Genomic DNA, 25,777 nt, shown 5'->3' on the forward strand with positions numbered 1-25,777 from the left:
AAAACAGTTTTGAAAGTTGACAAAACAAAATTATCATGACAATTTGATAATGGAAAACATTAGCCTACATCAAAATGAACAATTTATTTTTACATTTCTTGGCAATGTCGTGGAGTAGGCTAGGCGACCCAGAGTGGACCATTGCGATCATTCCACTCAATTAAGGTGATCTTTAGCAAGTCAGCTGTCCGATTCCCCCTGCGTCTTGAGATGTTCTCCTTGTAGGCTAACTCTGCCAGGCCCTCTCGATGTGCTGTGTGGCAACCTGTAGCCTATCTGCATTGACGAATGCTTGACTGTGTCAGGTTCACATACTCCTACCCAAGTGCAGGCAGTAGCTGACGATTCATCACTTAAAACTAAGGTCCCTGTTCTAATATTGTGGACGATGAGAGGTACCAGCTTGTCTTGTCCTTTTTGCCACTAGCACAGACGAGTCGAAACGACATCTTTTGTGCTTCACACCACCGAGCATCCCAAACACGCACCTGTTTCCTTTTCAAGCCAGTTGCATGATTTAATCTTTCTAAATCAGTCTTCTCCTCTGCAACTATTTCATAAGCCTCTTTAAATTCTTTTTACTTTCAATTAGTTGCACCTCCCTTGCTAAACCACGCATTATCAGGAAATATCATTTCTCTGCGTTCCAGTTTGTGCCATAAAATACGCGCCAGAACAGAAGTGCATTGGTAGCTGTGAAGCTAGCAGCAATGGGGTGGAGGGAAACGTCAATATACAAAATACAAGCATTGACCGATGATACTGTCTTGCCATAATTTTATCAGCCTCCATTTACCATGGTTGGTTTCCAGTAATATGCTATGAATTATAAAATTTACAAATAATAAATCAACCTAGCAAGTTGCGAGCCCAAAGAGAGGGATCTCCAACTCTTATTTTGAAGGCAATGAATTCAGGAAACTACGTCTGAGGGTGACTAAACTTTATTTTTTCGTCAGGTTATGTTGTTGTTAACAAGTTGCTAGTGACATGATCTCGAAGTATGTGGACTTATAAGAAGAAATAATTACATTTCATTGTCATTTATCTCAGACACGAAATATTAAAAAGAAAAAGTAGACATTTTACAAGGTCGGGGAAGATCAGGAAACTAGATGGTGAAACTAAATCGCCTGTAACCCTATCGACGACGATGGCGGTTGCAGAGGAGAAGACTTGTTAGCCTGAATGAATGGCTAGCCAGAAAACATAGCAATGGGTCGCCTACTCCACGACATTGCCAAGAAATTGTAGAAGTTGTCCATTTTGATTTGATTCATGATCATTGTTTTGTCAACTTTCATAAATGTTTTGGTGAAACTTCAAATAAACATTGTGTTCATAGATTGTTTGCATTCCAGTTATTGATTGCCATTTTTAGATAATTTACACATTGTTTATTACAGTGCATGAAAATGCACTGTACTGTTCTTCCAAGGCTTCTTCTTATCTTTATTTTTCTTCTTCTAACGCGCGCAATTCAGCTTGAACCGTTTAACGTAGAAACTTCATTCAAACTTTGTTGCGTAGGTCTCGCTTATGCCATGTGTGCTTTGTATTTTTCAACTTTGTAACTTTTATACTTTTTAAACTATGAATTAAAAAACGATTTCCCCATAGATTTAACATTGAGCTATTTCCCCATAGACTTAACATTGCTCATTATGACATCACGGCAGCAATTAGAATCTTACGCCAGGTGGCCGGCCACCTGGGCACCAACTGTCAGTTTCTCTGGCTTTAAGCATACAGTCTCTCAGAAGACTACATATCCTGTTAACTGTTTCCTCTTTCCACAACTGTTTCAAAATAAAAGTCCTCACTGCAATAATCACAATTAATCAATCAATCATTTAACTATTGAAACTACTCAACTATTTAACTGTTCAACCATTCCAACTGTCAGTTATCATCAACTATGCCTCCAGTCAACTACATGAGACCTCCATGTACCTAGCAACCAACATAGCAACCATCAAAATGAAGTGTTTATGAACGTTTCCATAACAACCAACATGATTTTACTACAGTAACTTCTTTATTCCTGATAGTGGCAGCCATGGATACCCTATCAACAAATGTTTCATAATAAAAGTCCTCAGTAGCAAGTTAGCTAGTTAGCATAGTTAGCATTGTTAACATTTTTAACATAACTGCTAAAAATTATTAGCTAAGTTAGCTAATCAACCTGGTTAGCATTGTTAGCATTGTTAGCATAGTTAACGTTTTTAGCATAACTGTTAAAAATGATAAGCTAAGTTAGCTAATCAATGTGGTTAGCATTGTTAACATAGTTAGTATTGTTAGCATTTTTAGCATTACTGCTAGAAATCATTAGCCAAGTAAACCAATCAACCTGGTTATCATTGTTAGCATAGTTAATATTTTAGAATACCTGTTAGAAATCATTAGTTAAGTTAGAACAGGAATGTTTAAGCTTTAAAATGTCTACCTTAACACTATCAACTATCTTTAAACTATGCAACCACCATGTTTACCCTAGCTACACCTTAGTAACCATATCTACATTATCTATCTATACATTTTTTTAGCATTTTCATGCACTGGTAATTCCTTGGAATTGCATTTCTAGTTAACATATAAAAGACTAAGATGCAACTTTATAATAGCCATCCAAATTCTTCTCCAAAAAAGGTTTGATGCAAGTCATTTCCCATCAATGAATGATATTTACATGTTTAGATAGTTTACAAATGATTTACTAACAAATAAAAGACTAAGACCCAACTTTATCATAGCCATCTGAAAAACAGATATTGTAATTGTTTTTCTAACTAGCTGTTAATCCATAGAACATAATTTATACTTCAATAGTTAATCGACCTATGTAATATGCATAGGTGTTGTGTATATGGCTATGGAAAGGCCTACAATCAACATTATAATCATTAACAATAACTCAATATATCATTATTACAGTTCACGCACTGTACTGTTCTTCCTAGGCTTCTTCTTCTACTACTTCTTATTATTACAGTGCATGAAAATGCACTGTACTGTTATCCCTAGGCTTCTTCTTCTACTTCTTATTATTACAGTGCATGAAAATGCACTGTACTGTTATCCCTAGGCTTCTTCTTCTACTACTTCTTATTATTACAGTGCATGAAAATGCACTGTACTGTTCTTCCTATTCTTCTTATTATTATTAGAGTGCATGAAAATGCACTCTACTGTTATCCGATATCTTCTTATTATTTTTATTTTTCTTCTAACGTTTTTGTGCGCGCAATTCACCTTCAACCGTTTAACGTAGAAACTTCGTTCAAACTGCGCTGCGTAGGTCTTACTTAGGTGACTTCAGCTTTGTATTTTTCAACTTTGTAACTTTTATACTTTTTGAACTATTAAATAAAAACTATTAAAATTTCCCCCATAGACTTAACATTGTGATTATGACATCATAATAGGGCAATTAGAATCTTATGCCAGGTGGCCGGCCACCTGCTGCTCTCTCTGTCTCAGGCTTTAAGCATACAATCTCATTAAGACTACAGATCCTGTTTCACTAGGCCTACTTCCTCTGTCCACAACTGTTTCAAAATAAAAGTCCTCACTGCAATAATGCACTATTAAATCGTTTAACCATTGAAACTACTCAACTATTTAACTGTTCAACCATTCCAACTGTCAGTTATCATCAACTATGCCTCCAGTCAACTACATGAAACCTCCATGTACCTAGCAACCAACATAGCAACCATTAAAATGAAGCGTTTATGACAGTTTCCATAGCAACCAACATGATTTTACTACAGTAACTTCTTTATTCCTGATAGTGGCCACCATAGATACCCTATCAACAAATGTTTCAAAATAAAAGTCCTCACTAACAAGTTAGCCAGTTAGCATGGTTAGCACTGTTAGCATTTTTAGCATAACTGCTAGAAATGATTAGCTAAGTTAGCTAATCAACCTGGTTAGCATAATTAGCATTGTTAGCATAGTTAGCATTTTTAGCATAACTGTTAGAAATGATTAGCTAAGTTAGCTAATCAACCTTGTTAACATTGTTAGCATTGCTAGCATAGTTAACATTTTTAGCATAACTGCTAGAAATCATTAGTTCAGTTAGAACTGTAATGTTTAAGCTTTAAACTGTCTACCTTCACACTATCAGCTTTCTTTAAACTATGCAACCACCATGTTTACCCTAGCTACACCTTAGTAACTATATCTACATTATCTACTGTATCTATACATTTTTGCATTTTCATGCACTCGTAATTTCCCTGGAATTACATTCTCTAGTTATTAAACTTCTTCTTCTAACGCTCGCAATTCAGCTTCAACCGTTTAACGTAGAAACTTCATTCAAACTTTGTTGCGTAGGTCTTGCTTATGCCATATGTGCTTTGTATTTTTCAACTTTGTAACTTTTATACTTTTTAAACTATTAGTTAAAAACTATCACCATTTCCCCCATAGACTTAACATTGCTCATTATGACATCACGGCAGCAATTAGAATGTTACCCCAGCTGGTCAGCCACCTGGGCACCAACTGTCAGTTTCTCTCAGGCTCCTCTCTGAAGACTACATATTCTGTTCCCCTGTATCCTCTGCGCACAACAGTATCAAAATAAGTCCTCCTAATTCCATCCAACTTTATATCCATTCATCTTCTTCAAACCATTCACTCATCCACCCATTCTAAACAGTCTGCCTATCAACAACATCAATTAGACGCTCTACATTGAACTTTTAAACAATCTACTCTGTCTCAGGCTGGCTCTCTTAAGACTAGCCAGTTAAATTGATTACACCTGTATCTGTATCCACTACTCTCAGTAGAGAGCTGTGTCTCTCCATTCTACAAGAATATAAGGCACATTCCATCCAACATTCTATCCATTCATCTTCTTCAGACCATTCACTCATCCACCCATTAAACTGTCTATCAACATCCATTAAACTCTCTGTCTATCAACATTAATTAGACTATCTACATTCAACTTTTAAATTATTTACTCTGTCTCAGGCTTTAAGAGTACTCTGGCTCTCTTAAGACTAGCCAGTTAAATTGATTACACCTGTGTCAACTACTCTCAGAGAGCTGTATCAGTGTCTCTCTTAACAAGAATATAAGGCACATTCCATCCAACCTTCTATCCATTCATCTTCTTCAGACCATTCACTCATCCACCCATTAAACTGTCAATCAATATCTATTAAACAATCTGCCTATCAACATCCATTAAACATTCTGTCTATCAACATTAGACTATCTACATACAACTTTTAAAGTATTTACTGTGGGTCCCTCTCAAGCAGCGTTTATATGTCCTCCCTCGCTCCTCGATCCTCAATGATCTACATAAAGAAAGATAGAAGAAGGGCTAGACTATCCCATTGTTGCCGCTCCATCGTTCTTTATGTAGATCAGTGAGGAGCGAGAGAGGACGCGTAAACGCTATGAGAGGCACCTTCTGTCTCAGGCTTTAAGCATACAATCTCATTAAGACTACAGATCCTGTTTCACTACTTCCTCTGTCCACAACTGTTTCAAAATAAAGGTCCTCACTGCAATAATACACTATTAAATCATTTAACCATTGAAACTACTCAACTATTGAACTGTTCAACCATTCCAACTGTCAGTTATCATCCACTATGCCTCCAGTCAACTACATGAAACCTCCATGTACCTAGCAACCAACATAGCAACCATTAAAATTAAGTGTTTATGACTGTTTCCATAGCAACCAACATGATTATACTGCAGTAACTTCTTGTTTCCTGATAGTGGCCACCATGGATACCCTAGCAACAAATGTTTCAAAATAAAAGTCCTCACTAGCAAGTTAGCTAGTTAGCATTGTTAGCACAGTTAGCATTGTTAGCATTTTTAGCATAACTGCAAAAAATCATCAACTAAGTTAGCTAATCAACCTGGTTAGCATTGTTAGCATAGTTAATATTGTTAGCATAGTTAGCATTTTTTACAAAACTGCTAGAAATTTTAAGTTATGCTAGCTAATCAACCTGGTTAGCATTTTTAGCATAGTTAGTATTTTTAACATAACTGTTAGAAATCATCAGTTAAATTAGCTAATCAACCGGGTTAGCATTGTTAACAGTTAACATTTTAACATACCTGTTAGAAATCATTAGTTAAGTTAGAACTGGAATGTGTAAGCTTTAAACTGTCTACCTTCACACTATCAACTCTCTTTAATCTATGCAACCACCATGTTCACCCTAGCTACACCTTAATAACCATATCTACATAATCTATCTATATATTTTTGCATTTTCATGCACTGGTAATTCCTTGGAATTGCATTTCTAGTTAATAATATGATATTTGCAATAACAATGTAGCTTACTAATATAAAATAAACTGAAATCAAGTTATCACTAAACAGATATCTTTTAGTATGTTATATATAAATACATTATTTCTTTTTTCATAAGCTGATAATAAAGTATGTGTAAGTTATGTGTTTAGTAATCATTGATTGTTATCTACAAATGATTAATTTATGATTATTAAGTTATTAAATGTTTAATTATAGTTGCAAAATAAAGCATCAATTAACCATTTATAACGGATGGTTATTATAAAGTGCTACCCAAATATTTCTGCCATCAGGAGGAAATACTTGCTAATTTGGTGTGATTAAACATAGAACAATACAACTAGGTGAGTGTTCATTCAATGCATGCATACGTGTGCGCATTTGCGCGACAGAAACCGAAACTAATCAGTGGCAAGCTCCGCTTCAAACTGTTGGAAGGCTATTTCATTATTTAACGGCATTTAATAGAACAATGTGGATTCTTGCAACTTCCATAGAAACAGAGCAGAGACTGTATAATGCTCTATTTAGCATTGAGTATTGTTAAGTCACGTTTAATATAACATGGTCTAAAGACATAGCCGTAACGTTGCTCCACAACCCGTAATAGGTGGGCGGTCACACACGTAAAGTCACGTCACGGACACTCAAATCAGATCTATTTCAATTTCAATTTCAATTTAATGTCGCTTATAGAGCGCCAATACATTACACATGTCTCATGGCGCTTTACAGAGTGTTAGACATTCAAAGAGAGCCCATGAGTAACAGGGGCAAGGAAAAACTCCCTAGAATTGGAGATACATATAGGAAGAAACCTCAGACAGATCCACGACTCAAGGGCCCAACCCATCTGCCTTGGGTCAGTTACAGTACAGTCATTTGTAGTTTGAAAGTTACAATGACAATGAAAGTTCAAATAGTCCAGTGTAGGGAATAAATTGTCCATTAGTAATCCATTAGTTATTTCGGAAAGTGATGGATCGCTGGGATGCGTGGGCCAAAGATTCGGGCAGGGAACCACAGCAGGGCGATGGTAGGGCAGTCATAGGGATGGCGAAGGCAATGGCGATGGTAGGGGAGTCAGAGGGATGTGACTTCAGGTGTGATGAGGGACAGGCACAGAGATGGTTGATGGCTGATAATGGTTTACCTCACAGGTGAGGTATAGGGGAAAGGGAAGAGAAATAGAGTGTGTTAGTATTACTGTAAGTCATGATGGTTGGTATTAATAAGTATATCAATGGTGATATAAATGATTATACTATAGCGGGTTCACAAAACGCTTTTACACACCTCTTTTGTGGGGACAGGTGCGTAGGAATAGGTTACCCAGTTAAACCCGAAGAGAGAATCCCGCACATCGTCCACCACGCATGCAAACATCCACCCACCCACCACGCACGCAACATCCACCCACCCACAATGCCCCCCCCCCCCCCCCCGAATGCGACATGAAACTACCTCCTGGATGTGGTTTGCAACCGTTTTGCAAAAATCGGATTTCACTGTCACTGTTCTGACTTCAAAAGTGACATCCGATACAAATCTGAATGGGCTAAAAATCGGATTTTGGCTGGCAGTCTGAACGCAGCCTTATATGTAACTGGAGAGAGGAACTAAGTCCCGCCCCCTATCATTTCAATGGCCCATGCTAGGCTAGCTACTTTTGAAAAATTGACCGCAGCCATCTTTGAGAAAATGCCGTTTCATGGGTGTTCATTTCCGTCACCAGCTAGAATTAGCCAATTAGCCGTTCCAGATGGAGACAATGTAATACATCGTTGATGAAGATTGGAGAGGGAAGAAAGGTCTTCGAGAACGCGCATCTACCTCTTTAAAGGCGCAAATGTATTTAATTGGTTGGGATGACATTCTGGCTGAGTTCACACTGGCTGTCGAAATCCGATTTTTTGCTTATCTGGATTGTATCTAGCTTGAATTTTGGGTAGTCTGAACGGCACAAAACCGCATGAAATGCGATTTTTCCAATGCTGATTCGCACCACATGGGGAGGTGGTTTCAATATCACTTACTATCGGATATGACTCAATCTGAACAGTCGAACCACTTGAATAGGATTTCAAAGTGCCCCTTTCGTCATTTGCACTGCGACAAACAAATACAACGTAATTCTGAGTGACAAAAGTGATTGATTGATTGATTCAGCGCTTGCGCCAGGGCTACCAGCAAAACAAAAACCAACGTCAGACTCAATTCATCATTTTATGGTGAAACATGGAAAACTGTAACGTTAAGGGTGACGAGGTATTTGCGCCGCGGCTACGCATAATTAGTTGGAAAATATCAAAAATAAATCCACTTTCATCTATTACGACTTGGTTGTGTACAACTCTACCTAATGAATCCAGGTGTGTGTAATTTATATCGGATCTGAGCATTGCACGCCAAGATCGGATGTGATCGGATATGATCACTTGCAATATGCAATGAGAACAGTCAGTCAGAAAGATCAGGTTCTGATCGGATATGCAAGACATCCGATTTCGACTGCCAGTGTGAACTAAGCCTTTGAGGATGGTGATGAAGTCTGAAATCCTACAATGTCATATTCATGTCATGATATACTGTAATAAACACGGCGAGTCAATATCGAGTAAGAATTCACTTCAGCATAGGCTACACACATAAATATAAATATATTATATTAATATAAATATGATCCCTAAATGCTTTTAACTGACTGTGGCCAATTAGGCTGTTATGTGTGCAATAGGCTGTCTATCCAATGAAAATGACTCTTATAGTAGCCATGGGATGAGAGAAACTTGTGGTTACCTGATAAGCTACTGTATTTGTGCTACACCAAGTGTGAATTTGCAGCTTGTTAAACATAGGCAACATTTGCAGGCAGACTAAATGAAGCCAACGCATACTGAACTTACCGATAGAAGCGTGCATCGTTGTTGTGTTTCGAGCAGCATGAATTTTATGAGTCTGCAACTGCTGTCACTGAATTACTTTTGCCTTCGATACCCTATATAGAATTCACAGAAGCTATAAGGGCGACACAGGGCACATGTTACATGAAGTTAGGGGATCGCAAAAAAATCTGCAATCTATGGCCGTCCATGGGAGTTAGTAGAGCATTGATCACCAGCTCATTTCGTGTTTCTACTTCCGGGAATATGCCTGCCCCCTTGCCTGACCCCCTGGTAGACAAGGACATGACATCAGGAAACAGGAACACAACAGGAAGTGACATGAGAAGGACTGACATGGCAAACACAAGAAATACAATTAATACAGAAAACAAGAAATACATGGCCAGGACCAGGGCTGTACGCTTAGCTTTTTCATTAGGAGCACAGAGAAAAATTTAGGAGCACTAAGACATTTCCTTGAAAACCAGGATACAGATCATTCACAGCAGTGGCAATCCTAGTCTCTGCTCAAACCCTCCACACACACAGAAAATGGCTTGTCTTGTTTCTATTTCATATTTTGAATTCAGAATTTGTATAAATTTTGTTAACAATTTATAACATTTGCAATATCTTGAATACTTCATATTGATTACACTTGTCTTTAATGATATTACAGTGGTGGTGTGTAGGTCTAATTGAATGTCTGTCACTTTAAGTACCGTACTGAACATAATTAGGTTTCATTCGGTTTTAGGAAAATACTAGTCACGCATAGTTCAAGGATACATGTTTTCATTAAATAACATGAATGTTAAAAAAAAACTAACAAAGGTAAAGACAAATATGTCTGGTGTAATAGAAAAGATGAGTGTCCAGCAATGTAAACTTCTATGATTTAGGTAGCCTACCGTGGCATGGGATTGAGTTGTCCCGTTCACTTTTTCCTTGGTCATGTTGGCTGGGTGCTTAACCTACTCTTACTTAACTTACCATGACTTGTCTTGGACTTTGGTATAGGCTATCTGTTATATCCAATGAGTAACAACCAGTGCTAAAAAAACAAAAAACGTTACGGTATTCTCCTGATAACGTTAGTGGAATGGATTTAATGTGAACGTAGCCTACAAAGACGCAGAGTGGCTATATGATACAGCGCACATTTGCAATGAAAATGTTCCGCCTTTTTGAAGCAGGTGTAGCACCGAATCGTGGTTACGACAGAATCAGTAGGATACCATTTTTGTTTCAAGTCTACCAGGCCTATGTCAAATGCAGGCTCGGGTGAAGCTGGGAGGAATTTAACATAGCCTACGGTTTCCACACCGTGTTTATCAACCGTGATAATAATAATATTTTAAATGAACACGGTAATAGTCAACATTTGTATTGAAAGCGTGAGTGTCCAGCCAGGTGCAAGAGTTGTCAACTCTGAAATGTGTATACAGATGCGCGAAAATTGTACTATACTTTGATCCACTTGGTGTTGATTCATTTTAGGAGCAAAATGCGAATGAAAGGGTTGAAATCAGTATTCGCACGTGTGCGACAATATATTTTTTACAATTCGCACGAATATATATTTACTCGCATTTGCGACGAGCTGCTCGTAGCGTACAGCCCTGGCCAGGACCTAAAGATCCTGGGCCGGATCCTGACAATTACTGAAATAAATAAACTTGTCATGATATTCTAATTATGTGACCTGTATGAAATGAGTGGTGGTAAATGCTTGGTGTTTGGTTCTGGCTCAGGTTTTTTAATGCAAGGACAGTGTTTTTTTATTTGAACTTCAAGCGTATATGTTCTGTTCAAAGTGTATCTACAAATTGTCACATCTCTCACTGCTCTCTTTCTCTCTCTCTCTATCTCTCTCTCTTTCTCTCTGGACAGTGTTTTATCCCTTCTTCCTCATCCAGGACATGGTGTCAGGAGAATCTGGACCGTTCATGGGCAGGTATAATGTGTAGATTAACTGGTATGTTACGTGTGTGTGTGTGTGTGTGTGTGTTTGATGTCTCACAATGGAAGTAATGTGTTTTTCCTGTGACTCCTCAGCTATACTTTCAAAGTAGTAGGTGGCGGTGCATACTCCAGAAAGAATATCCGCTATTATACTGGTGAAGAAATATTACTGTACAACAGTTATAACCATAGGTAAGTGATCAACTACAAAAACATTTTTGCTGGTGAGTGTAACAAAAGCAAGCCTCTGCTTTTCAAATCTACATTATATTATATTATCAAAATAGCCTCTGCTCAGTTACTAGCTACAGTGGGGAGAACATGTATTTTATACCATGCTAAAGTTGCCTAAATAGAAGAATATAAAATCATCATTTGACATAAAATCATCGTAATGCTAAAAAAATTGTAAAAAATCAAATTGCCAAGGACACCAATTTTTTTTGTGATTGAATCGTATCGTAAATCGTATCGTAAATGAATAAATGTTCTTCCTTAAATGCTAGGGGGAAGGAAGTATTTGACCCCTATGTTAGATTCCCATAGGAGCAGGAGGATTTTAATATGTTTTTATTTTTAAAGGCCAGCTATTGGCTATTGGCTACATCAGTGTGTTTACTTGAAAATATTACTGTTTATTATCACTTTTGATTTCTATTTCCTTCGTACGTTTGGTCTTGAATTTCATTTAGAAGTGGTATTAAAAGGTCTTAAGAAAGTCTTAAATTTAACTTGTTTATAGCTGTAGACACCCTGGTTCACATTCCCCATCATCATCGATTGAACTGAGGGCTTGAATCTCCACTTCTTCTCCCGTCGCCTCGTCCTCACTTTGATACCCGCACCACAATTCCTCAGTGAACATCACCGGCATGTCTTCGCAGTGCGAGCAGCTGTTTCCTTGTGTAAACAAGTTTGCTTTTGCCAGAACAATGTAACTGATCCATATCCATAGGTTAGAATAAAGATAAATAAAGTAAAACGAAAGAAAACAAAAAGCATGTAAAAACAAAAAGACACAGAGCTACCAGGATTGCTGCCACTCTCGTCGGCGCCAGAACCTGAAGGTGATAAACAATGACATTTAAAGACCAATGAAAAAAGAGTGATGGAACATACACACCTATGAATAATTGGTAAATGCTTATTAGCCAACTCCAGCAGAGTTCATGGACCCACTGTTCTTTTCTTCTTTGAGTATAAATGGCTGTGTTATCTTTTTTCAGATCACAGCAACAACTTTGTGTCTCTCTAAAATGTTACTGGTTGAAGTTGTTAGTTGAAATTGCAAGCCATATTATTGAGGTGACATTTCTGATTTTGCCTCAGCTCCAAGCAGACTCTGATGTGGACTTCCGAGGGCATGTCAGTCAACAAAACCCAAGACGGTTTCGAAGTGTTAAGTGGAACCAACAACAAAATTCGGTAAATATTGTGTAATTAGACACAAAATACAGCCCAGCTGCCCAGTCTGAGTGATATGCTTGTTTTTTTTTAGATGGCTGTGCCAGACTAACTCCCCATGTGGCGACCTGTCAGCACAGGGACTGATGGCTCCTGATTTCTACTTTATCATTGAGGTTTCTAACAAGTGAGTTATATACAGTTTACACCAGAGCTATATTTACACAGACAAAAAACACACAATTAATCCCATTGCCACGTCAGAGATGGAGGGCCCTATGGTGCACCCAGCGCAAGGTGGCGAAAAGCATGAGACAAGGTTTATTCTTACACTCAATAAAGTGAGGGCTACACAAAAACTAAAATGACATAGCATAAACTTAATTTGGAATGGCTTAACTAGGGGTTGGCACTGTGTGCATTGGCACTGCCCTCACGATTCGATTCGATTACGATTCACCAGGTAACGATTCAATTCAATTCGAGTCTACGATGCATTGAGATGCATCAAAATTCTACTTCTCAAAATAAGGCATATTTGCCATCAGTCATGAGGCAATACAAGCAGTCAGATATTGAACAAAAGATTGTATTGGCTGCTATGTGGGGGGAACCTAGAAATTGTATGAAATAACATTTCAAACCTTGGAGTATTATATAATATCCTGATATAAAAAGAGAAAATACTGAATTTCTGATATTCATGTCAGCTCATGTTATGCAGATTATAGGCTACTATTCATTAGAGTGCATGAAAATGCACTGATGGGCTGATTTGGTGATGAGGGGTGTCAGGCATCAGGAGAAAGGTGCTGAAGCAAGGAGCAGCAGCAGTAGCCTACAGGATCTTGAGGATGTTGAGGCGACGGGGCAGGGACCTTGAATCAGCAGACAGCTGTATCCCTCTTACTTCACCAGCCACTGACTCTTCTCTACCTCCATCTAAAATAACGAAAAAGACAAAGAGGAAGCATAATATTTACTATATTGCTTTGTTTTATAATACAGACATAATTCATCACCTTAAACCATGATTCAATAAAGCATGGCACACTCACTAGAGGGCTGACAGATTGCAGTATAGCCTACATAACCAGTGTTGAGCTGAAGTCTGTATTGACACCATTTAATAATGTTGTGATTAGCACACCACCTATCAAGTTTGACAGATAGCTAGCAAACGATATATCTTCAAACTATGCTGTGTACTTCAACAGATTTAGCCTACAAGACAAGAAAGAAAATGCAAAACTAAATATAGCCGCAAGCGGCGATGGCGGGCCCGAGCACCTGCGGTGCGGAGACCTGTGACATTTCAGAATCTAACAAAGCAACATGTGCGTGTTGGTGGGCATGTGCTTGAGCAACACACATGCCCACCAAATTTGGTAAATTTTCCTGAATGTACGTGTCAACCACAAAACACAACACGCTAGGTGGCGCTATAGAGTCTCTAAGCCACACCCTAGGCCAGAGCTCTAAATCTGACTATCGATAGCAATAACGCACAAGCCAACCAAATTTGGTTCATTTTCGTGAATGTGTGTGTCAACCACAACAGACAATGTGCTAGGTGGCGCTATACAGTCCCTGAGACACCCTTGGCCAGAGCGCTGTCTCTGAATAGCTATAGCAATAACACATGCCCACCAAATTTGGTTCATTTTCGTGAATGTACGTGTCAACCACAACAGACAATGCACTGGGTGGCCTCATAGTCCCTAAAGCACACCCTAGGCCAGAGCTCTGTCTCTGACTAGCGGTAGCAGTAACATACAAGCCCACCAAATTTGTTTCATTTTCGTGAATGTATGTGTCAACCACAACAGACAATGCGCTAGGTGGTGCTATGGAGTCCCTAAACCACACCTGAGGCCAGAGCTCTGTCTCTGAATAACTATAGCAATAACACACAAGCCCACCAAAATTGGTTCATTTTGGTGAATGTACGTGTCAACCACAACAGACAATACGCTAGGTGGCGCTCTAGAGTCCCTAAGCCACACTCTAGGCCAGAGCTCTGTCTCTGACTAGCGGTAGCAATAACACACAAGCCCACTAAATTTGGTTCATTTTCGTGAATATGTGAGTCAACCACAATACACAATGCGCTAGGTGGTCCTATAGAGCCCCTAAGCCACACCCTAGGGCCTAGGCCAGACCTCTGTCTCTGACTACCAATAGCAATAACAAACAAGCCCACCAAATTTGGTTCATTTTTGTGAATGTATGTGTCAACCACAACAGACAATGCGCTAGATGGCGCTATAGAGTCCTTAAGCCACACCCTCGGCCAGAGCTCTGTCTCTGACTAGCAAAAGCAATAACACACCAGCCCACCAAATTTGGTTAATTTTCGTGAATGTTTGTGTCAACCACAGCAGACAATGCGCTAGGTGGCGCAACATAGTCTTTAAGTCACACCCTAGGCCAGAGCTCTGTCAATAACAATAACACACAATCCCGCCAAATTTGGTTCATTTTCGTGTATGTTTGTGTCAACCACAACGGATAACATGCTGCTAGGTGGCGCTATAGAGTCCCGAAGCCACACCTTAGACCAGAGCTCTGTCTCTGACTAGTGATAGCGATAACACACAAGCACAGCAAATTTGGTTCATTTTCATCAATGTATGTGTCAACCAAAACAGACAATGTACTAGGTGGCGCTATAGAGTTCCTAAGCCACACCTTAGGCCAGAGCTCTGTCTCTGACTTGCTGAAGCAATTCCACATGCAGCTGCCAAATTACATCCAATTCATAACCTTTTTTCTGCCTATAACACCAACTTCCTGTTACTTAATAAAACGCCATAATTCAAACCTTCGCCATTTCAATATACTTTAAAAATTAAAAAATCTGGTCACAATTCCTCTCGGGCAACCCCTCAAGATCATTTTAGTGCTTATATGACATAATTTCGATAAACCGTCTAGGAGAAGTGTTTCAAAATATGTGATGTGCAAAATTCAAAATCATAATCATAACTCAAATTCTTTTAAGATTCACTATGTAGTTTCAATGTAAAAGTTGTTCAGATTAGTTCAACACACATGTCTACCAAATTTTGTTCATTTTCGTGCATGTATGTGTCAACCACAACAGACAACGCACTAGGTGGCGCTATACTGTCCTTGAGCCACACCCTAGGCCAGAGCTCTGGTTCTGAGTAGCGTTACCAATTCCACACGTACCTGCCAAATTTCAAGAGTTTTAAAACATGTCAGGTTGGTGAAAAAGGCCAAACATGGAGCGTAAGAATTCCACTATAATAATAATAATAAATATAGCCGCAAGCGGCGATGGCGGGCCCGAGCACCTGCGGTGCGGAGACCTGTGACATTTCGGAATCTAACAAAGCAACATGAGGCGTGTTGGTGGGCATGTGCATGAGCAACACACATGGCCACCAAATTTGGTCAATTTTCTTGAATGTATGTGTCAACCACAACAGACAACGCGCTAGGTGGCGCTATAGAGTCCCTAAGCCACACCCTAGGCCAGAGCTGTTTTTCACTAGCGGCAGTAATAACACACAAGCTCATGAAATTTGATTCATTTTTGTGAATGTAAATGTCAACCCAAAACGGCTAACACGCTAGGTGGCGCTATAGAGTCCCTAAGCCACACCCTCAATAGCGATCGCAATAACACATGTGTCCACCAAATTTGGTTCATTTTCGTGAATGTATGTTTCAACCACAACAGACAACGCACTAGGTGGCGCTATAGAGTCCCTAAGCCACACCCTAGGCCAAAGCTCTGTCTCTGACTAGTGATAGCAATAACACATAAGTCCACCAAATTTGGTTCATTTTCATGAATGTTTGTGTCAACCACAACAGATAACGTACTACTAGGTGGCGCTATAGAGTCCCTAAGCCACACCCTAGGCCAGAGCTCTGTCTCTGACTAGCGATAGCAATAACACATAAGTCCACCAAATTTGGTTCATTTTCGTGAATGTTTGTGTCAACCACAACAGATAACGTGCTACTAGGTGGCGCTATAGAGTCCCTAAGCCACACCTTAGGCCAGAGCTCTGTCTCTGACTAGCGATAGCAAAAACACATAAATCCACCAAATTTGGTTCATTTTCGTGAATGTTTGTGTCAACCACAACAGATAACGTGCTACTAGGTGGCGCTATAGAGTCCCGAAGCCACACCTTAGGCCAGAGCTCTGTCTCTGACTAGCGATAGCAATAACACATAAGTCCACCAAATTTGGTTCATTTTCGTGAATGTTTGTGTCAACCACAACAGATAACGTGCTACTAGGTGGCGCTATAGAGTCCCTAAGCCACACCTTAGGCCAGAGCTCTGTCTCTGACTAGCGATAGCAAAAACACATAAATCCACCAAATTTGGTTAATTTTCGTGAATGTTTGTGTCAACCACAACAGATAATGTGCTACTAGGTGGCGCTATAGAGTCCCGAAGCCACACCTTAGGCCAGAGCTCTGTCCCTGACTAGCAGAAGCAATTCCACATGTAGCTGCCAAATTACATCCAATTTATAACCTATTTTCTGCTTATAACACCAACTTCCTGTTTCGTAATAAGACGCCATAATTCAAACCTTCGCCATTTCGATATGCTTCGAAAATTCAAAAATCTGTTCGCAATTCCTCTCGGGCAAACCCTCAAGATCCTTTTACTGCTCATATGACATGATTTCGATAAACCGTCCAGGATAAGTGTTTCAAAATACATGATGTGCAAAAATCATAATCATAATCATAACTCAAATTTGTTTAAGATTCACTATGTAGTGTAAATGTAAAAGTTGTTTAGATTTATACAACACATCTGCCTACCAAATTTGGTTCATTTTCATGCATGCACATGTCAACCACAACAGACAGCGCGATAGGTGGTGCTATAGACCCCCTGAGCCACACCCTAGGCCAGGGCTCTGTCTCTCAGTATCAAATGCAATTCTACATATGCCTGCCAAATTACAAGAGTTTTGGAGCATGCCAAGTTGGTGAAACGGCCAAACGGGCTAAGACGAAGAGAGAATAATAATATTGTGTGTGTGTGTGTGTGAGTGTGTGAGTGAGTGAGTGAGTGAGTGAGTGAGTGACCAGGAGTCCCTAAGCCACACGCTAGGCCAGGGCTCTGTCTCAGACTAGAGGTGGCAACACACAAGGCAAAGACAAATTTTTATGAGGATTAGAACTTGGGTCTTACTCAGTCAGTCCCCAATTCAATCACAAAAATGACTTAACCTGAATAAAATCTTTATACACATGATCTTTTTTTTACCTTTTACTTTGCATCACACTGTCATTCTTGACTCTGTGTGTGTGTGTGTGTGTGTGTGTGTGTGTCTGTGTCTGTGTCTGTGTCTCTGTGTGGAGAGCGGGGGAGGAGAGAGAGACATCCAGCTGGGAGAGAGGGGAAAGTGTGAATAACTGTGGGGGGAAGGAAAGAAACAAGGAGGGGGAGAGTGGGTGAGCCACAGTGAGGGAGCGGCTAGGTAGTTCTGTGTGTAACACGCGCGGGCAGCAAGGAGCGGATAGGAGAGACCATAGTCATATGAAAACCTAAATAACTCACTTTCTGTTAATGTGGTTTACGTCGAAATTGCAGCATAGGTTGATATGATTATCATTATTCATCAACTCGCTTCAAAATATTTTAGCTAAAACTGTGTCCACCACAATCATTAATGCGCTTTTAAAAATCACAAACAACACCAAATTCAAAACTTTGTATATGACTGTCACTACAAACACACTAACTAATACTCCATCAAATTTCATCCAAATTAGTCACTGTTTTCTGCCTATAACACCAACTTTTTGTTCCTTTTATAAGACACCTAGGTTCAAACCTTCGCCATTTCGATATACTTTTGAAATTCAAAAATCTGTTCGCAATTTCTCTTGGGCAACCCCTCAAGATCATTTTACTGCTAAAATGACATGATTTCGACAAACCGTCTAGGAGAAGTGTTTCAAAATACGTGATGTGCAAAAATCATAATCATAATCATAACTCAAATTCTTCTAAGATTCACTATATAGTTTAAATGTAAAACTTGTTCAGATTCATACAACACACATGTCCACCAAATTTGGTTCATTTCCGTGAATGTATGTGTCAACCACAGTAGACGGCGCGCTAGGTGGCGCTATAGAGTCCCTGAGCCACACCCTAGGCCACAGCTCTGTGTCTGAGTATCAAATGCAATTCTACATATGCCAGCTAAATTGCAAGAGTTTTAGAGCATGCCAAGTTGGTGAAAAATGTTACTGGTAAGATAATTATACTATAATAATAATAATAAGAATAATCTGAGCAAAAACAATAGGGCCTTGCACCTACGGTGCAGCCACTTTCAGTGGCCGCACCTCGGTGCTCGGGCCCTAAATATAGCCGCAAGCGGCGATGGCGGGCCCGAGCACCTGCGGTGCGGAGACATGTGACATTTCGGAATCTAACAAAGCAACATGTGCGTGTTGGTGGGCATGTGCATGAGCAACACACATGCCCACCAAATTTGGTCAATTTTCCTGAATGTATGTGTCAACCACAAAAGACAACACGCTAGGTGGCGCTATAGAGTTCCTAAGCCACACCCTAGGCCAGAGCTCTATCTCTGACTATCGATAGCAATAACGCACAAGCCCACCAAATTTGGTTCATTTTCGTGAATGTGTGTGTCAACCACAACAGACAATGCGCTAGGTGGTGTTATACAGTCCCGAAGACACCCTTGGCCAGAGTGCTGTCTCTGAATAGCTATAGCAATAACACATGCCAACCAAATTTGGTTCATTTTTGTGAATGTATGTGTCAACCACAACAGACAATGCACTAGGTGGCGCTATAGAGTCCCTAAGCCACACCCGAGGCCAGAGCTCTGTCTCTGAATAACTATAGCAATAACACACATGCCCACCAAATTTGGTTAATTTGGGTGAACGTACACAGACAATGCGCTAGGTGGCGCTATAGAGTCCCTAAGCCACACCCTAGGGCAGGGCTCTATCTCTGACTATCGATAGCAATAACGCACAAGCCCACCAAATTTGGTTCATTTTCGTGAATGTGTGTGTCAACCACAACAAACAATGCGCTAGGTGGCGTTATACAGTCCCGAAGACACCCTTGGCCAGAGTGCTGTCTCTGAATAGCTATAGCAATAACACATATGCCAACCAAATTTGGTTCATTTTTGTGAATGTATGTGTCAACCACAACAGACAATGCACTAGGTGGCGCTATAGAGTCCTTAAGCCACACCCGAGGCCAGAGCTCTGTCTCTGAATAACTATAGCAATAACACACATGCCCATAAAATTTGGTTCATTTTGGTGAATGTACGTGTCAACCACAACAGACAATGCATTAGGTGGCGCTCTAGAGTCCCTAAGCCACACTCTAGGCCAGAGCTCTGTCTCTGACTACCGATAGCAATAACACACAAGCCCACCAAATTTGGTTAATTTTGGTGAATGTTTGTGTCAACCACAACAGACAACGCACTAGGTGGCGCTATAGAGTCCCTACGCCACACCCTCTGCCAAAGCTCTGTCTTTGACTAGCCATAGCAATAACACACAAGCCCACCAAATTTGGTTCATTTTCGTGAATGTATGTGTCAACCACAACAGACAACCCACTAGGTGGCGCTATAGAGTCCCTACGCCACACCCTAGGCCAAAGCTCTGTCTCTGACTAGCCATAGCAATAACACACAAGCCCACCAAATTTGGTTCATTTTCGTGAATGTATGTGTCAACCACAACAGACAACGCACTAGGTGGCGCTATAGAGTCCCTACGCCACACCCTAGACCAAAGCTCTGTCTCTGACTAGCCATAGCAATAACACACAAGTCCACCAAATTTGGTTCATTTTCGTGAATGTTTGTGTCAACCACAACAGATAACGTGCTGCTAGGTGGCGCTATAGAGTCTCAAAGCCACACCTTAGGCCAGAGCTCTGTCTCTGACTAGCAGAAGCAATTCCACATGTAGCTGCCAAATTACATCCAATTCATAACCTTTTTTCTGCCTATAACACCAACTTCCTGTTTCTTAATAAAACGCCATAATTCAAACGTTCGCCATTTCAATATACTTTTGAAATTCAAAAATCTGGTCGCAATTCCTCTCGGGCAACCCCTCAAGATCATTTTAGTGCTTATATGACATGATTTCGATAAACCGTCTAGGAGAAGTGTTTCAAAATACGTGATGTGCAAAAATCATAATCATAATCATAACTCAAATTCTTATAAGATTCACTATATAGTTTCAATGTAAAACTTGTTCAGATTTATACAACACACGTGTCCACCAAATTTGGTTCATTTCCGTGAATGTATGTGTCAACCACAATAGACGGCGCGCTAGGTGGCGCTATAGAGTCCCTGAGCCACACCCTAGGCCAGAGGTCTGTCTCTCAGTAGAGGCATCAATTCCACAGGTAGCTGCCAAATTTCAAGAGTTTTAGAGCATGCCAAGTTGCTGAAAAAGGGCAAAACATGTCCGGTAAGAGGAAAATACTATAATAAGAATAATAATAATAATAATCTGAGCAAAAACAATAGGGCCTTGCACCTACGGTGCAGCCACTTTCAGTGGCCGCACCTCGGTGCTCGGGCCCTAATAATAAATATAGCCGCAAGCGGCGATGGCGGGCCCGAGCACCTGCGGTGCGGAGACCTGTGAGATTTCGGAATCTAACAAAGCAACATGTGCGTGTTGGTGGGCATGTGCATGAGCAACACACATGCCCGCCTAATTCGGTCAAGTTTCCTGAATGTATGTGTCAGCCACAACAGACAACATGCTAGGTAGCGCTATAGAGTCCCTAAGCCACACCCTAGGCCAGAGCTCTATCTCTGACTATCGATAGCAATAACGCACAAGCCCACCAAATTTGGTTCATTTTCGTGAATGCGTGTGTCAACCACAACAGACAATGCACTAGGTGGCGCTATACAGTCCCTAAGACAACCTTGGCCAGAGCGCTGTCTCTGAATAGCTAAAGCAATAACACACATGCCCACCAAATTTGGTTCATTTTCGTGAATGTATGTGTCAACCACAACAGACAATGCGCTAGGTGGCGCTCTAGAGTCCCTAAGCCACACTCTAGGCCAGAGCTCTGTCTCTGACTAGTGGTAGCAATAACACACAAGCCCACCACATTTGATTAATTTTCGTGAATGTATGTGACAACTACAACAGCCTATATGCTAGGTGGCGCTATAGAGTCCCTAAGCCACACCCTTGGCTAGAGCTCTGTCTCTGACTAGCAATAGCAATAACACACAAGCCCACCAAAATTGGTTCATTTTCGTGAATGTTTGTGTCAACCACAACAGATAACGTGCTGCTAGGTGGCGCTATAGATTCCCTAAGCCACACCCTTGGCTAGAGCTCTGTCTCTGACTAGCAATAGCAATAACACACATGCCCACCAAATTTGGTTCATTTTCGTGAATGTTTGTGTCAACCACAACAGATTACATGCTGCTAGGTGGCGCTATAGAGTCCCTACACCACACCCTATGCCAAAGCTCTGTCTCTGACTAGCCATAGCAATAACACACAAGTCCACCAAATGTGGTTCATTTTCGTGAATGTTTGTGTCAACCACAACAGATAACGTGCTGCTAGGTGGAGCTATAGAGTCCCAAAGCCACACCTTAGGCCAGAGCTCTGTCTCTGACTAGCAGAGGCAATTCCACATGTAGCTGCCAAATTACATCCAATTCATAACCTTTTTTCTGCCTATAACACTAACTTCCTGTTTCTTAATTAAACGCCATAATTCAAACCTTCGCCATTTCGATATACTTTTGAAATTCAAAAATCTGTTAGCAAGTCCTCTCGGGCAACCCCTCAAGATCATTTTAGTGCTTATATGACATGATTTCGATAAACCGTCTAGGAGAAGTGTTTCAAAATACATGATGTGCAAAAATCATAATCATAATCATAACTTAAATTCTTCTAAGATGCACTATGTAGTTTAAATGTAAAACTTGTTCAGATTCATACAACACACATGTCCACCAAATTTGGTTCATTTCCGTGAATGTATGTGTCAACCACAACAGACGGCGCGCTAGGTGGCGCTATAGAGTCCCTGAGCCACACCCTAGGCCAAAGTTCTGTCTCTGAGTTTCGATTGCAATTCTACAAATGGGAGCCAAATGACAAGAGTTTTAGAGCATGCCAAGTTGGTGTAAAAAAAAAACAGGTAAGACGGAAAAAACTATAATAATCTGAGCAAAAACAATAGGGCCTTGCACCTACGGTGCAGCCACTTTCAGTGGCCGCACCTCGGTGCTCGGGCCCTAATAATAATAATCTGAGCAAAAACAATAGGGCCTTGCACCTACGGTGCAGCCACTTTCAGTGGCCGCACCTCAGTGCTCGGGCCCTAAATATCGCCGCAAGCGGCGATCGCGGGCCCGAGCACCTGCGGTGCGGACCAGTGACATTTCGGCATCTAACAAAGCAACACATACTTGTTGGTTTGCATGTGCATGAGCAACACACATGCCCACCAAATTTGGTTAATTTTCATCAATGTTTGTGTCAACCACAGCAGACAACAAGCTAGGTGGTGCTATAGAGTCCCTAAGCCACACCCAAGGCCAGAGCTCTGTCTCTGACTAGTGGCAGCAATAACACACAAGAGTACCTAATTGTCGAGAATGTATGTGTCAATCATAATAGACAAAGTGCTAGGTGGCGCTATACAGTCCCTAAGCCACACCCTAGGCCAGAGCTCTATCCCTGAATAGCAGTAGCAATAACACACATGCCCACCTAATGTGGCTCATTTTTGTGAATGTATCAACCACAACAGACAATGCGTTAGGTGGCGCTATAGACTCCCTAAGCCACACCCTAGTCCAGAGCTCTGTTTCTGACTTGCGGCAGTAATAACACACAAGCTCACCAAATTTGATTCATTTTCGTAAATGTATTTGTCTATCACAACAGGGCTACACTAAGTGGCGCTATAGAGTCCCTAAGCCACACCCTCCGCCAGAGCTCTGTGTCTGACTAGCTATAGCAAAACACATGCCCACCAAATTTGGTCCTTTTTCGTGAATGAACTTGTCAACCACAACAGACAATGTGCTTGGGGCTAGGATAGGCTAGAAGAAGTAGGAGTGTGTGTGTGTGTGTGTGTGTGTGTGTGTGTGTGTGTGTGTGTGTGTGTGTGTGTGCGCGCGCGCGCGCGTTTGTGTGTGTGTGTGTGTGTGTGTGTGCGCGCGCGCGCGCGCTTGAGAGAGAGAGAGAATGACGGGGGAGGGGGAGAGAGAGAGAGAGAGCACCTACTCCTGCGCAGCTCAATGGATGGAGCATGAGACACATACTCCAAACACAAATACAAGCACAAATAAACCTAAATACTCACTTACTGTGAACATGGCTAAAGTCAAAATTGCATCATAGGTTGTTGATATGATTATTATTATTATTCGTCAACTCACTTCAAAATATTTTAGCTAACACTGTGTCCACCACAATCATTAATGCACTTTTAAAATCACAAACAACACCAAATTCAAAACTTTGTATATGACTGTCACTACAAACACACTAACTAATACTCCATCAAATTTCATCCAAATTAGTCACTGTTTTCTGCCTATAACACCAACTTTTTGTTTCTTTTATAAGACACCTAGATTCAAACCTTCGCCATTTCAATATACTTTTGAAATTCAAAAATCTGGTCTCAATTTCTCTTGGGCAACCCCTCAAGATCATTTTACTGCTGAAATGACATGATTTCGATAAATCGTCTAGGAGAAGTGTCTCAAAATACATGATGTGCAAAAATCATAATCATAATCATAACTCAAATTCTTCTAATATTTACTATAGAGTGTAAATGTAAGAGTTGTTCAGATTAACCCTTTGTTGACTGCCTGAACATTCCATTTATTCCACACTTGATGACCTCGTGGCACAAAAAAGCTTGCAGTGTGGCCATACTACATGGCAGAGATAAAATATACACACCATTGTAATCAGAAGAAAGAGCACTTCAAAATGGTATAAAACATAAGTAATTATGTGTGAGGGTAGCATAATTATGTCTAGAAATATGCTCATAATTAATCCGAAAAAAAAAAAAAAAAAACAGTTTTTCAACATAAATCTTATTTTTCTCTAATTTCTGTTGGAGATAGAGAAAAACTTAGAGCATATGACAGACTAGCAATGTTGTCCCCTACTCAAGGAAAAAAACAGAATCAATTTCTCACTTTCTGCTCAAAAGTTATGGTCAATTCATTATGTCCTGTACGTTTGCAGAAAATAGTAGAATGATGACCTCGGGGCACAAAAAAGCTTACAGTGTGGCCATACTACATGGCAGAGATAAAATATACACACCATTGAAATCAGAAGAAAGAGCACTTTAAAATGGTATAAAACATAAGTAATTATGTGTGAGGGTAGCATAATTATTTTTATAAATATGCTCAAAATTAATCCGAAAAAAAGAGAAAATTACAGTTTTTCAATATAAATCTTATTTTTCTCTAATTTCTGTCGTAGATAGAGAAAAACTTAGAGTATATGACAGACTAGCAATGTTGTCCCCTACTCAAGGAAAAAAACAGAATCAATTTATCACTTTCTGCTCAAAAGTTATGGTCAATTCATTATGTCCTGTACGTTTGCAGAACATTTTAGAATCTTTACCGAGTAGAATGTCTTCACTGCCCGGTTTGACATTTGGCTCAAAATCCAGACATAAAGGTCAAAATAAGTTATTTTGGCCATATATCCATGAGACAGAGCTATATATGGTATGTTTCACTATACTTTAGGACAGGTAATACAAATCTTTATGGAAAAGAAAGTGCTAACCTTTTAGTGACCCAAGAAAAGTTGCACCTAAATAACCCAAATATGTACATTTTAACTTTTTTTTGGAAACCACCACAACACCCAACATCTATTTTGATTGTATTTAGTTTATTTATTTGCAAACATAAATTATTACAAACCATATTGCTTCATTTTTTTTTAGATGTGGTAACTCAATAAAGAAGTGCACTTATCAAATCACGAAAAATAACAATCAATAAACATAAGCAGCAATGGACAAAATGTCAACCATCAACTAAAAAAGTGCTTCTTATTTAGGATGAAAAAGCATGTTATGAACAGTCAATCAATAAAATCTAAAAAAAATTCTT

The 25,777-nt window shown here is 40.0% G+C and overlaps 1 protein-coding gene across 1 annotated transcript in view; it reads left to right on the forward strand.

Moving 5' to 3' along the window:
* LOC134102296 (cation channel sperm-associated auxiliary subunit gamma-like) overlaps window positions 1-25,777 on the forward strand; it is a 445,552-nt gene that overhangs the window by 366,353 nt on the left and 53,422 nt on the right. Inside the window, exons 20-23 of the mRNA XM_062556364.1 lie at window positions 11,101-11,164; window positions 11,266-11,364; window positions 12,502-12,597; window positions 12,671-12,763. Of these exons, the coding sequence (XP_062412348.1) occupies window positions 11,101-11,164; window positions 11,266-11,364; window positions 12,502-12,597; window positions 12,671-12,763 (352 nt within the window). The remainder of the gene's footprint in view (window positions 1-11,100; window positions 11,165-11,265; window positions 11,365-12,501; window positions 12,598-12,670; window positions 12,764-25,777) is intronic.

The sequence above is a fragment of the Sardina pilchardus genome, chromosome 15 (assembly GCF_963854185.1).
Source record: "Sardina pilchardus chromosome 15, fSarPil1.1, whole genome shotgun sequence".
Lineage (NCBI taxonomy): Eukaryota > Metazoa > Chordata > Actinopteri > Clupeiformes > Clupeidae > Sardina > Sardina pilchardus.